This window comes from Salminus brasiliensis, chromosome 18, assembly GCF_030463535.1.
Source record: "Salminus brasiliensis chromosome 18, fSalBra1.hap2, whole genome shotgun sequence".
NCBI lineage: Eukaryota > Metazoa > Chordata > Actinopteri > Characiformes > Bryconidae > Salminus > Salminus brasiliensis.
In genome coordinates, this window is record NC_132895.1 from 11085487 (window position 1) to 11100801 (window position 15315).

Sequence of the window (15315 nt, forward strand, 5' to 3'; positions counted from 1 at the left end):
AAAGGTGCCTTAATAAAACAGCAGGTATTTCAATAGGCTAAAAATGCTCCTGGCAGAAGTGTAGGCAGGACTTTTGGATAGCCTTAATCACTGTATCAGAGGGTAAAGATAAGGTGAAAATAAATAATTCTTATTTAATTTGATTTGCTATGTACACTTTTGTAAGACTGTAATATTATGCTCAATAAACTTAGGTTGTACAATGCGCCCAAGGAGAACAGATGTTTCATGGAAAACTGAGCAGAGCTGCTAAATAGCATATATCAGTGAGTGGCACAACAACAGAACAGAACACAGATGCTTTTGCTCGGAAATTGAGACCCACCCCCCCTCATATTGCCTGGATCCATTTAGATCTTAGCATGTGTTTGGTCAGTAATGTGTGAAACCTTGTGTGAAATGTGTGAAACCCTGGAAAAAATGGCTGAGTTGTGGCACTGAGGAACACAGAAAAATGCATGAAGGCTGGACTGCGCCTGTTGTTTTAGTTCACCAGAAATGGATTTTACCTCCTAACAGAAACCAGCAGAAGTGAGAACCCGGAGAGGTGAAAAGGGTCTATTATTTCAGAAAGATCAAAGTATTATTTTTTTACAGGGGGAGAAATGGCCATGTGAGGGAGTTGAATGAGACATAGGGACAACAAAACAAAAATTATTATTTTTGATAATTTTTTGGGCTTTTAATAGTCTACTCAAATGAGATGTTAATCAACAGGGGCATGCCAAAATTTAATTCATTTTATACATTTTGTATTAATTATTTATATATTTATTTATTTATATATTTATATATATATTATGTTATATATTTTTTACATTTACATATTTAGTTTTATTTTTTGTGCTTTACCCAGTGATGTTAATTATAACCTTAAATTGTAGGGACTTAAATCCTGACTATCACCCATTTATAAGTAAAGGGAAGCTATGTTTTTCTTTTCCTTTTTGCCTTTAGCTTTTAGTTTCTTTGTTTAATTTAATTCTGTTATTTTGGAGACAAAACAAAGGCTCGGGCTGTATCTGTCACTTCTGAGCTTTAGCTTTTCATTTTACATATCCCATTAGAGAACAATAAGAGCCGTAACAGAGTTCAGTCCTATGCTGATATGGGCTGGCTGTACCAAGAAGTTCCACTGCAGGTCTAAAAGAATAATTTTTCTGCCATATGGGTTTATGTTAATCTACCCACCCCTGAATGTCACGTCGCAGAACATGAATATGAATGGCAAAAAAAACAATCCCACGGATTTGAGTGTTTGTCTCTCTCATGCCAGAGCTGTAGTGCAGCACTGGTAGCGGTTGAAGACTTTTTGTTGACGTTCTTCTGTTTTCCTCTTCATTATCTCCAGTAAGGAGCAGCAGCGCTCTCTGCAGAAGATGTCAGTGTGGGAGCAGCGCACCACACAGCTCCGCCGCCACAACCTGCGCGGCAGCAACGAGGCGCTATACAGCGAGCTGGAGCCAGAGGAGCGCCTGCGTCTGTCCTCGGCCCTGCATCTGCGGCCAGACATGAAGGCCCACCACGACCGTCCCTTGGTGGTGGAGCAGTGTGATGGCACCTCCGAAAAGCCCCGAGGTGATGTCCCAGAAGACCCTACAGCAGGGCGGAAGCACCACCGATGCAGAGGGGAGAATGGAGAGGCGGGAGAGGGCCGCCATCATCGGCACCACAGTCGCAGCCGTGAGCACCAGCGGGGCTTAGAGCGCAGCTCGAGTCAGGAAGGCGCTCACAGGCACCAGCACCCGGCCAGGTCTCCGGAGGAAGGCGGAGAGGACAGGGAACACCGTCACCACTCCCACAGAGCCAGAGGTTCCAACGGCAATGGCAATGGCAATGGCACTGTTGGAAATGGAGGAAAGGGGGAGCGCAGGCCACAAGGTCACAGGGAAGGTGAAGGGGGCAATGGAGATAGGAGGAGGCACAGGCCTAGAGTCAAAGCACAGTCCACATTGGACGCAGATGAGTGCATGGAGAATGGAGAGAGAGCCACAGGTCAAAGGTGAGGCTCAAAGTGGACTCTGCACCATGTGTCACCCCTTACTCCTGTCCTTTATCAGTGGTCAGTTTCTGACCACAGAACCATTATTGACTGGATATATTTGAAGCGGTAGGCCACTCTTACGTTTGCTGGCACACTAAAATGCGTACAAAGGCATCTCTGAGCCTGATACAACACCACACACACTACCATACCACTGCCATGTTAGTGTTATTGATGTGTTGTGATTGGTCTACCAGCTAGTATCTGGTCATTAGTGGTCCTGTGGTCAAAATATGGGATCTGACTAATTATGAAACACTATAGATGGGTTACAGCCTGCGATTGTACCCCTATGTAGTGGACCTGTAATGTAAGGTGCGCTCATAAAGTGGCCAGTGATTGTGATTCTGGGTCTCTTCTGTGTTTATCCACTGGACTCCATTTAGCCTGTGGTTGGTTCACAGGGACAGACTGACTGATACAGAGGGAGAAGGTATGGGGAGCCCTCCACAGTCCCCTACTGATCCACAGGCTGGAGGAGAGAGGCAAGAGGACTCCGATAACCTGAAGAACAGCACCAGGGCCGGATCATCATCAGTCAACATCCCTGTTACCATCACTGCCCCACCAGGAGAAACCACCATTATCCCCAGTCAGTAGTCTTATCACCTTCAAGACAAAAGTTGGAAGGTTCCTTAGTAGTTGTTGACTTGAATGCAGTATTGTTCTTCAACAAAAATGGTTCTAGGTTATAGAACCATCCATTGATCCATTAGGATCTTAATCCTGGATCTTAAACAGGTCCTCGAGGCCTCTAGATAGTCCACATTTCTGTGTCATCCTTATTTATTGGAGGTTGGAGCAAAAAGGTGGACCTTCTAAAGGGTCTTAAGGAGTAGTTTGAGAACCACTGTGTGGTACCTATGTGGTAACTTCAAGGAAACCTTTGTGGCACCTTTCTTTTTAAGAAGATGGAGACCTTTCTAACACATAGAACACAGTATGTGAAGAAAAGGAGCAGTGCTTTCCTTACACTTCAGAGAAGTATCACTGGTTCTCATGGATGTTCTTGGTTGTAATAATTATGCTAATCTTCTGAATGTAATTACTTGGTGTTCTTGGCAGTGAACAACATAGATGGTGAGAGTGTGCTCCTGAACGAAGAGAAGAAGGATCTGGATGAGCTGAATCAGATCCCTCCCAAAATCATCTTACCGTACAGCTCCATGTTCGTGTTTGGTCAGTCCAACCCGTGAGTATGGCCCTTAAATACTGTTTAAGTATAGTTAGTGCCCTGAAGAAAGTGTTCACCCCCTCTGTAGGTGTGGAAAGACGTATGTGACACTTTGAAACAGAGATGTCAAGCTGAGCTCCTAAAGGGTTCAAGCAGGGCCCAGTCAAGTGTTCTCCACCTCCAACACACCTGAGTCAAATCAGCAGCTAATTATCAAGCCCTTTTCCGGGTGTGGAACCGAGTGTGAAAGTGTAAGGAAAGCTGGAACTTGAGCTGGAGCTACAATTTGACACTTTTGACGCCTTGGGGGTGTAAAGGAGGCACAGAAGCATGCATGTTTTCTTGTTCTATGAAATGTTCTGGTAGATCTTGTTCAGTGATGCAGGAGACATTATTGACTCAGACCAAATCTGAAACTGGGTTGAAACTTGTGACTGAAAATGAAGTGCTGAATTACCCCACTTTTTATACATTTATACAGTTATACATTATTGTTGGACGTTCTTTTTGAATAGATGTGGAATGCAATGGCTGTGAAAAGACAATGGAAACTGTGGCTGTGATCAAATGGTTCCCTGTTCATGTGTTAGTGCTCTGTTGAGTATGTTGACCGTTTGTTTCTGAGTGTCCGAATCAGGGAATGGTATTTGAGCTTGTTTTTAGGACACTACAATCTCCCACAATGCTTTTCATTTCTAGTGAACATCGTAGCACAGTACACGAGCTGAATGTAGACCAAAATGCATTGCGAGTCTCTTTATCTCATAATTGGAACTTGAAAATAGTTTTTCTTTCTGCAATACATTTTAAGATATTTAAAAAAAAAAAAATGCTGTATTTCTTCAGACGTCACCAAAAGTCAATAATCCAACATATCATGATATTAATAATTAACTCTGTGTGTGCAAGGTTGGAGTAAAATTTATGATATTGGGCAGATATAATCTACCTCTGCTATGGAAAATGATATTAGTGTTAATTGTCCTTTTAAGCCAAAAATAAATTGTAACATTGAATTAAATTTGCCTTATGAGACACTGCATATATTATTATATAAACAATATATTGTTATACAGCCCTAATATAACCCCACACACCTTTGGTCATACATCAGTATATATAAATATAAAGCAATGACTTTATTCCTTTAAAAATTAAGCTACGATTATTATAATACAAACAAACATTCCAAAAAAATCATTGCAACTTTTTATCATTTTGTTTTAAAAATGTTTTAAATCCCTTTTTCTTCCAATTTGGTACTGCCAGTTATCCCACCCATTCATAGCTCCCCCTAGCACTAGCAATGCTCTCGACACTCGGGGGGGTAAGGACTTAACACATGTCTCCTCCTGCAAAGCCAGCCACCTCCTCTTCTCAAACTGCTAGTGAAGTGACAACACCCGGCAGCCGACACGCTCTGTGGAAAGTGCCGGGCCCCCAGCTCCAATGCACCTGCCATGCCAGCCAATAGTTTTTTTGTTGTTGTTGCTTTTAGTTGTTTCTCTTATTGTTGCTAATCAATTATAGCATCGTAACTGCCAATCAGCGGTGCCAAAAACGAGCTTACCCAAAAAAGATGTACTGATTTCAATCCATGAAATCTCGCATTTCTGCCTAAATTAGGAACTGCAGCCATTACTGAATGCCTGCCTTCCCTTTGATCTAATTAGCACAGAACAGTGCTAATGACACAGGCCACTTGACCAGAGGGCGCATAAAATGTAAAAAGCCTAGCATATAAAAAGCAGCAAGCAAAGCACAGTTTAAAATGAAATGCTTTGGTCCACCAAAATGCTCTTTTTACCAAAAGCTAAAAGTATGCTATGAATTGATCCACTACTGGGGTTTTGTAACTGTGCTGTGTGTGTTGGGTTTGTGTGTTTGTAGTGTTCGAAGGCTGTGTCACTACGTGGTGAACCTGCGCTACTTTGAGATGTGCATTCTCATGGTCATCACCATGAGCAGCATCGCTCTGGCTGCTGAAGACCCAGTGCAGGCTAACGCCCCCAGGAATAATGTAAGAACAACACACACACATACACTGACGTGCCATTCATAGCACAAGTCAGGCTCCAATCATTCTGCCATACAGCTGGCTTCTAATAGGTAGTAGCTTTGTAAAGAAGACAGAATTAAATCATCAGATGAGATGTTTTTTATATATTTATGTATTTTGCGTTTAAAGACTGAGTGCAAGAACAAGGCTGGGGTGGAAATATTTGCCTTTTACATAATGAATGTTTCTTCAGGGCACTGGTATGGCAGGCCTTGTCTGGGCTGTCACACAGAGCTCTGTCAGAACTCCTTTCCTTGGTCTGGATGGCGATAGAGTCCTTTGGGAAAGAGCAAGCGCATGCTTGGCCAGCAACTGGCCCCATACTAACACTGTGATGGCGTCAAATCACAAGCAGTGAGTGTAATAAAAGACAAAATATAAAGAAGGGGGTGTAAACATGTTTTTTTTTTTCAGATCTGTCTTAATATGTCTGTCCCTGTTTACGACTGACTGGACAATTTGTTCTGCCTGTGAGATAAATCTAAAATCTCTCTCAAACTCCCAGAAGAGTGTGATGAATACAGAGCTTCCTTAATTCTCAAATATCTATTTTATGCGATGAGGCCTGGATTTGAAATTGTGTGCTGTTTCAATTTTAAGGCTGGTTTATCATGGTGAAACTTTCATACAGGTAGTAGAATGAAACACAATTTCAATTCGTTAACAAGATTATCAGCTAATATTTGTTTTTTAAATGTCTTGACGTTCTGTCTCTAGATAATCTTCTACAATGTACTGTTTGGCCTGTATTTGTTCTTTATAGAAGAGTAGAATAGTAGCCTGACTACATAGACCATGATGTAGCAGGCTAACAACAGTGCAAATGCAACCACTACGAGCTGTTCAAAGAGCTGTCATGTTAGTGTTAGCTGGCTAACATTTATTTTAACTTTTGTTTTGATGAAAATTGAGATGTTATGGTGCAGGTAAAATGTACTGCCATTCAATTCAAGCAATAGTTGTGTAAATGTTTACCGCTGTAAAGCCAGCTTAATAATATTGCTTAACAGTAATTTTGTTTATTTTGTCCTTTTTTTTCAGGTGCTTAAATACTTAGATTATGTCTTCACCGGGGTGTTCACATTTGAAATGGTGATAAAGGTATTCCTTTAATTATTACTTCGTTACCCATCATTATTGCAGCCTTAAGAAGCATTCTTATTCTTATTTCTATTTTTTTATATTGTATTTAAAGAAGACCATTAAAAGGGACAGCTGTGTGGATTGGACAAAAGTATGAGGCATCTTTATCACAATAACAAATGGTCATAGTTTGAGCCAGGCCTTCGGTTAGTGCTAAGCTAATACTACTGTATATGCATACATCTATTTTTGCCTATTCTAGATTAACAACCAATTGCAGATTATTTTTTTCAGCTGTGGCTGCAGCGGAGTATAGCTACCACTTGGATTCACAGCCACTGATATCTGTCGTTTCCTAATTAGGCTGGTAGTTAATCTGACCTTCTGTCCAACTCCTGAAGGCCCACCCAATGACAGAGCTTGTTAGGCTATAATCTACCAGGATATCATAATTGGGTGTTTGAAATCTTAACTCTTTTTGGTTTTGTCCATCATTATTCCTTCTCTGTAGGACTAGTAAGCCCAGAGGTATCCCAACTTCACTACCCTACTAATTACACCACAGTATACTTTTCGGAGTATATTTTAGATATTTTTATTTCTACTATAACACTGAGAAACTGGATGTTTCATTAGATAATAGCTCTGAAAGACATCTCCGGTGGCATAACTGTCACGAAATTGCCAGTTTGAATCTCAATGATGCGAAAAGGTCAAAAAAGAAAAACTGGGCCTTCTTAATTGGACAATTACTGTCTCCTTGTCTTTCTGTGATGTATATTTGCCATGTTTCCCATCCCTAGCATCATTTTTCTTGGTCTTTCTTGGCCTTCTGTTTTATTTGTGCTTCATTAGATGATTGACCTGGGGCTGCTGCTTCATCCCGGCTCCTACTTCAGAGACCTGTGGAACATTCTGGACTTCATTGTGGTCACTGGAGCCCTGGTGGCTTTCGCCTGCTCGTAAGTACACTCACTCCTTTCTAGACTAGTCAGAGGAGGAAGGAAATCCACACTGTCATCTTAAATCCAGCAAAAGCACTGGAGTGAAAATGACAGGAATGAGATTTGACTGCCACAGATTTGACTCTCCAGCGTTTTGGTGGGAGACGAAGCCCCGTGCGGACGGCAGTGTGGACGCTGTTTCCCGTGGAACGGAAAAGTGTTAAATATGTTTCCCTGTTTAAGTCATAAGGGGATTATCTGTAATGTTCTCGCCTGTGCTGGCTCTGGATATTTCCATTTCTACCTCCTTGCCTTCGGAGAGTGGAGCCAAACTTAGCAGCACTTATGGAGCTCAGCCTCCACCTGAGACGCACTCAATCCCTCTCGTTTAGCTTTAATTCTCACAGCAACTCCATGGCCAGTGGTTATTTACTGAAATGAGTTTCAGATATCTCCCTCAGTGCCCATACGCACAAAAACACACTTACACACACAGCCATACCCACATACAAGTGCACCGTCAAAGACCCAGGTTTAATGGAGTGTGGGATTTGTTTAACGAGCGTTAGATCTACATTTACATTTATGGCATTTAGCTGACGCTCTTATCCAGAGCGACTTACAAGGTTACTTGTATTACAGATGTGGGCCAATGTAGTGTTAGGAGTCTTGCCCAAGGACTCTTATTGGTGTAGCGCAGCATAGTCACCCAGACCGGGAATCGAACCCTGGTCTCCCACATGGTGTTGTAACACAGTGGCAGGTAGTGGTGTTATCTGTTGCGCCACACCAACCTCATTCAAACTAGATCTAGTTTGAATGAGGCTGAATCTTGTTGAGCAGATAAATGTGTGTCATCTGCCCTTTAGCTGCTCACGGGGGAAGGCCTCAGGACAATGAAAAGAGACAACTTTAAATTAGTTCTTTCACTAAAAATCTCATTTATTACGTTTTTTTTCTTATACCATATAGATATGTATAGTCACTTTCACACAAAATCCTGGTATCTCTAAAATAACAGTTTTACAGGTCAAGGAAAAAATCTTCTCAAAAAAGCTTTTTGAACTTTAAGGAAGTCAATGTAAAAAGATTTTATTAATTGCAGTCATTTAGTCAGTTTGGAGTGTTTTTATTGGTCTGTACATCAGGAAATATTGAAAAGCAAAACAAAAATAGAGATACAAGGATTTTTCTTGACAGTGCCAATATAGTCAGTCAGCTTAGACATGGTCTACTCTTGTTTTGCAATGCAGCTATAAAGCAGTTTCATGGACCATGGACCTCAACCCTAAAAACCCACCAACACATTAGTCACAATTGAGAAATAAGAACATAGACATACATGCAAGTCTTAGAGGTGTCATTAGATGCAAAACTATGAATAGTGTTTTGAATGGTATTTTTAACAGTTTATTAACAGAGTATGTGGTATGCAAATGAGCCGTCCAACCATTCTAGCTTTATTGGCGTCACTGATTCAATTATATTACTGTAAGATTTTATAAATTCATGGCTTTGTTAGTAGACTGATTACCTGATCTATTTTGAATATCTAACTATGTTGGATATGAGAGAGAAAATAAGGCCTAATCTGATCCGATCCTTTAACAAATCTAGCCTGAAATAGTATGCACTCGTGCTGTGTGATGTGATGTTGTTAGCTGTGTATTTCTTCCTGTGGAGTAGTAGAACTTTTGAGTAGTTTAGGCACAATAGCCTTCTTTTAAATGTTCATCTTAATATTAACACTTCAGTTAAAAAGAGCTTGTTTTCTGCCTGCCATCAGCAGCCGGAGCCAGAGAGAGCACAATTGACCTTGACCAAACCACTCTCCATAATGTGGCACTTAAATCTAATGGTTTCATATGGACCTGGAGTTTAATATGTAATTTAGCTAACAAACTGTAGTAGCAGCCATCCTCACTATTGACTTTTGTTCATTCGTATAAGACAAGGCATCTTCATTTATGTTGCACATTTCATTAACTAAGGCAGTTCAAAGTGCCTTGCATGAATAACAGAACAATTCAACAGCATATGAAGGTAAATGATCAACAATAACACGTAAAAGAAAATATAACACACAGCATTACTTAAGTATTTCCCAGCCACCAAAGCTATTAAACTTTCAGCTTAGCCATTTGGCTGCATTAAAATGTAAATATTCCTTTAAAATAATGTTAGACATGGATTGTTGTTGTTCTGTTAAAAGAACGTTAGTCAGGATTCAAGAAACACGACCTCAAGCAGTTAAGTAGGTGGACACAACAACACTAATTGTCCCCTTTAGAGCTGCCTTTCATTCCTGTCCATGAAGACGAACTGCATCATACTGCACACATACTCTACAAACTCATCTCTGCATGATGGTGACTTTCACAGCTTCTTCATAGTGAAATAACAAACCTATTAACACTCAGATGTTGGCTCGTAGTGACGTGATAATAGCTGAATGTAATCACTGTCTGATCTTTTTTTGTAATTAGCTCCCTTCAATTTATCGGTCACTACCTGTATTAGTTAGTTAGCATCATTAGCTGCAGCTGACCAGTTTTCTCTGAAGGAGGTTCACCCGAAGCTTTACTAGTAAAGCACTTGGAGGAAGTGGAGAATTATGCACATTTGATAAAACCTGAAAACAGTGAATGGCAGGCGGTTGTGAAGTGTCCAGTCATGTGTCTTTCTGAAGCTGTAGTGCTACAGTTGTTTATGTACCTGTTCTTTCCTATTTCTCTTTAATAGCAAGCACATGTGCCCTTTCTTGGCTTTGGCATATTTTCAGTTGACTCTGCCTATTTCTCTTGCCTTTCTCTCTGTCTATGTGCCTCTGGCTTTCTCTTTCTTCTTGTTGGTACTGCTTTCAGGAGCTTCATGGGGTATGCATTTGTTACTACCTGCCTCTTTTTTTTTTTTACTTCTTTGTACCTCTGTTTGTGTATTATTGAGTGGTGTGTGTGTATGTGTGCTTGAGTCTGTTCTAACCACAGGCTACATGGCAGCATGTCGTTCCTGTGTGTGGTCATTTTCTTTCCACCTTGTTTATTGTCTGAAACTGAAGATTTAGCTAAACATCCATTGCTTCATCTCTGAGTATTACTCCAATGTCATTTCTGATCATGATCCATTGTCTTTGCCCTGTTACTGTGAATTAAGGCTGCAGAATATGGTGTTTTTAACCGTTTTGAGAACAACATTAGTATAGAGGATGCGGTATGCAAATGACCCCTCCGACCAATCTAGCTTTATTGACATTATGGACTCAATTCTATTATGTATGATTGCACAAATTCCAGACTGCTTACCTGATCTTTTTCTAATAGACTTTACTTAATTTTGTAGAAGTTTGATGTTACTACAATTTAAATTGCATGTTTCCAGTAGCAGGTAATGGGATTATGCTGATATCAACAGAAAAACTGTATTGGATATTGGAGAGAAAATAAGACTGATCCGATCTTTAAACCAATCTAGCCTGAAACAGCACACACTCACGCTGTGTGGAGTAGTAGAGCTTTTGAGTAGTTTGGGCACAATATCCTACTTTTAGATGCTTGTCTTAATTTCAACACTTCAGTTAAAAAGAGCTCCGAATGTGTCTGAGAGGAGAATTACATGTGATAGGGGGATCTAAAATTAGGGAAGAAAATAGGCATCGGCCAAGATTCCAGTGTTGGGACACTCTTACATACAAAGGTCCTTCAAAAGGTTCTTTGAGTGAAGCCATAGAAGAACCACTTTTGGTGTGAATCTTCTTTACCAATTTAATGGTTCTTCAAACTCCCCTATTTCTTGTAAAGTGATTGAAAGTGATTCTTCTGTTGCTCAAATAATCTTTCAAAGCACCTTTATTTTTAAAAGTATATAAGTATCTGAACTAGATAGCAGGTATCAAATCCAATAATTAAAGCCTTTATTTTTGTTTTGCCTGAAGAGATTCCATGCCTGAAAGGCTACAGCATTTGTTTTTCAGCATGGGTGCCTGCATGAGTTTAGCTCCAACTCCCAGCTTGCATACCTGATCCAGGTAATGAAGACCTTCGGGAGCCTCTGAATACTAGAGCCAAGAGTGTTGGATATGATTTCTGCAGTCTGGTAGATCTCCAGGACCAAGACTAGGCTGCCCTGCTCTCGATGAATTATTGGAACTGGAGTTAAACCAAAATCCATAAATTAGCAGATTAGAAAATAATCATTATCAGCATTCTGGACAATCAGCCTTGGTTCTTAGTGAGTGACTCTGAGAGTATTTTGTCATTTTGAAATTACATCAGCCAACAAATTTAGGTTATTTATTTAGGTAAATAAATATAAGCCAGGGTTCAATCAAGGTTACTACTTTAACACAATGCATATCACAGCAGTAGTGTGAAGCAACAGAATTGCAACATGATATGCTGTTGGTACAGCCCAGCCCTGCAGTGAATAAAGGAACATCACCCTCATTCCAGAGAAAACAGTTCCACAGCTCAATGCTGCAGGGCTTTGTACCCCTCCTATGCCTATGCCTTGAATTAGACATGGTGCCAATAAGTTCATGTTTATGCTGCGGAGATTCCTGTTCTATTGGCAGTACTTCTCTACAGGGACTATGTAAGCTGTGTGTGTGCATTTGCACATCTGTGTCAGCAATGAGTGCAGCTTTAAGTAGCGTAATGCATCCATTAGAAGGGGTGTCCACAAACATTTGGACATACAGTGTACATCAGCCATTCCATTAAAACCTCCTGCCTAATTTTATGTAAGCCCCTGTTGAGCCATCAAACCGCTCTGACCCATCAAGACAATGGATTCCACAAGACCTTTGTGAGGTGGGGCCTCCATGGATCACATCTGTTGCATGCCCATGACCCTGTCAACAGTTCACTGGTTGTCCTTTTTCGAGCCTTTTTGGATAATCAGTGTTATTCACTTTACCTGTCAGTGGGGTTTAATGCTATGGCTGATGAGTTTATGTATAATGCATACACTTATTTTTTGTGTACACTTACTCATTGTGTATCATCAATACATGCATATTTGTTAAAAAGGAGCATGCAAGTAAATATTGTGTGTGTGTGTGTGTGTGTGTGTGTGTGTGTGTGTGTGTGTGTGTTTTGCTGCTCTGTTCTGAATAAATCTGTGTATATATCTAATGTTTTGTTGGAGCAGAATATTAAATTAGCACTCACTCCGCTGTGTCTTTTAGTTAGTCTGATAAGTGTCTCACTGTGGCCTATGCTTCATGTAATGCTTTCTTTTTATTTTATAGCTGTTATTTCCACTCCAGTATTGGAGCTAATTGTCAGTGCTGTATTACTTTGTGTGTTTTCTTTACGCTCTTTCTACAGCTCTGTCTGCTTCTAATGCTTCTTCTCTGTCTGTCCAGCTGCTTACGCCTGTGTATTTCTGTATTCTGTCTGTGTCCTATATGTGCATGTTTCTATCATTTGCTTTTCCTCGTCAGATCGCAACAAAGTGTGACCAGGTGGGGACAGTCTTAATCTCTATAGTTTCCCTAAACCCCATGACCTTACCATACATGCTTCCCCCCAAACCCCGTTCCCCATCCCACCTACATGAGGATGGAACCCTTTACCCCATTCAGAGACCCTCCCTCTGGCCCTCCGAAGCTTCAGACATACTCTCTAATGCTAGTAGTACTATGACACTATTGCTGTCATTGCCTTCAAAGGGAAACCATCACTTTTTTAAAGACATTTGAGCACATTGGTGTTAACTGAAGCTATTTGTGAGAGAATATATTGAATGAACATTCGCAAAATACCATCTAGAAGTCATTTGCCAAGTTTATTTAGGGGCAGGAACTAATTCCATTAGAAGGGACCTTAGAAGGGATATGTTTTAGAGATTTTGGGCCTGTTCAAAATATCTGCTTACCTTGATAACCAGCAGTTCAGGTTGTAGCATTTTTGTTAGGGATGCTCAAATCCGAAATTTGCTCCTAGCATCACACATGAATTAAATATTGTTATGTTGCCCAATCTATTTAGTAACTGAAAATGTGGATTGTGATAAAATAATTCTAATAAAGAAGCAGAAGTGTCAAAATTCACATTCCATCATCAGAGACAATGGCAATAAATAAAAAGTGAAAGAAAAGGCATCCAGATATACAAGGAGCCACAGCACTTGTCGCAAACATGGATTTACATTGGCATTTAGCTGATGCTCTTATCCAGAGCGACTTCCAAGGTTACTCGTATTACAGAGGAGGGCCAATGTGGTGTTAGGAGTCTTGCCCAAGGACTCTTATTGGTGTAGCGCAGCCTAGTCACCTAGACCAGGAATCGAACCCTAGTCTCCCACATGGTGTGCTAGCTCAGTGGCAGGTTGTGGTGTTATCTGTTGCGCCAAACCAACCATAGATGCGCTGAAGTAATGAATTTAATTCCCTTTTTAAACCACAACAGAGCTGCTGTATCTCTCATTAAAACAAATCTGTTCCTGAATATGATTGGCTGAACAAATTTGATACCATTGTACAATACTCATTATTGAATTCTGTATTAAAGCAACACTATGGAAAATTGGCATTTCTTGCTTGTGGGCTCCCCCTACAGAACACAGTCTGAAGGAGCTAAGATACAGAGATACAGAACTTTCACTCAAAGAAAAATAAGCATTTGGACTAATTTTACATAACAAATTGAGTTACACAGCATTATTCAGTTCTCATGAGCATTTTCCTGCCTGCTTCTCTAATTTTACATACTGCATATAGCAGCATGCAATAAGAGTGACACTGTTCTCCTTTTTACTGACCATCACATGGACATCACAATGATTTTGAAAAAGCTATTTTAAAATACAATTTATTATTAAATAATTATTTATTTCTGCATGGCAACTGTAGTTGTGATGTTTGCCATGGTGATAATGGTGGTGTTATTAATTGTTCTTTGCAAATGCAAATGAGGGAAAAGTGCAGTATTGCCAAATATCATACAAACAGTACAACAAGCTGGTAATCCTTATTTCTGAAGGAGCCTCACGGTAAACTTGGCTGTGCTTTTGTAAATCTGTCCTGAAGTCCTTTAGATAAGAGAAGGAAAAAAACACATGGTTACGAAGAACCTATATAGATACTAAATCCGGAAAGATCAATAATACAATCTTAGTGAACATGACTTTATGCGATAATATCAAATGTCTCTTTTTTCTCATTCTATGTGGGTGATGAGTGGAGCCTGTGGAGGCAATGCCAGAATAGGAGCTGATCTGCAACACTGCAACAGCACTGATCAGTGTACCAGAGCATGGGTGCTGCATGTAGTAGGCTTAGTAACTCCTCATGGGAGAGAAAAAGTGACCAAGCCAATCACAGAGCTGAGCTATGCTACATCTGTTCATACTTCAATGCCCTCCATACTTGTAGCTTACACCAAGAATACAGTGTTATGGAGTTCAGGAACACAAATCAGAGTTTTTCATCCAAATGAAGCAGAGGATGACGTTCTGCCGGACTGCACTGGCTGAGCATTTTTATAACCTTTTACAAAATCCTAATGCTCACAAACCAGTCTCAGCTGTTACATAATGAATCTCTCTATTTACATATACACTATATTGCCAAAAGTATTCGCTCGTCTGTCTTTGCATGTGTATGAAGTTTAGGAGTGTGTTTATGGGAATTTTTGATCATTCTCCTGAAGCGCATTTGTGAGGTCAGACACTGATGTTTGATGAGAAGGCCTGGTTCGTAGTCTAATCATCCCAAAGATGATCTATCGGGTTCAGGTCAGGACTCAGTCAAATTCTTCTACACCAAACTCACTCATCCTTGTCTTTCTGGACCTTGCTTTGTGCACTGGTGTGCTGTCATATTGGAACAGGAAAGAGCGGTCCCCAAACTGTTCCCGCGGGAACAAGTCGGGAGCATGAAATTGACCAAAATTTCTTGGTTTGCTGAACAACTAAGAGTTCCTTTCACTAGAACAAAGGGGCTGAACCCCACTCCTAAAATACAACATGATCCCCCCTCCACCAAACTTTACACTTGGCACAATGCAGT

The 15315-nt window shown here is 40.4% G+C and overlaps 1 protein-coding gene across 16 annotated transcripts in view; it reads left to right on the forward strand.

Moving 5' to 3' along the window:
- cacna1bb (calcium channel, voltage-dependent, N type, alpha 1B subunit, b) overlaps nucleotides 1–15315 on the forward strand; it is a 183842-nt gene that overhangs the window by 125061 nt on the left and 43466 nt on the right. For all 16 annotated transcript variants that reach the window (XM_072661537.1, XM_072661536.1, XM_072661542.1 and 13 more), the window contains 6 exons: nucleotides 1352–2002; nucleotides 2449–2636; nucleotides 3110–3236; nucleotides 5109–5238; nucleotides 6319–6378; nucleotides 7216–7322. In XM_072661537.1, coding sequence (XP_072517638.1) covers nucleotides 1352–2002; nucleotides 2449–2636; nucleotides 3110–3236; nucleotides 5109–5238; nucleotides 6319–6378; nucleotides 7216–7322 — 1263 coding nt within the window. The remainder of the gene's footprint in view (nucleotides 1–1351; nucleotides 2003–2448; nucleotides 2637–3109; nucleotides 3237–5108; nucleotides 5239–6318; nucleotides 6379–7215; nucleotides 7323–15315) is intronic.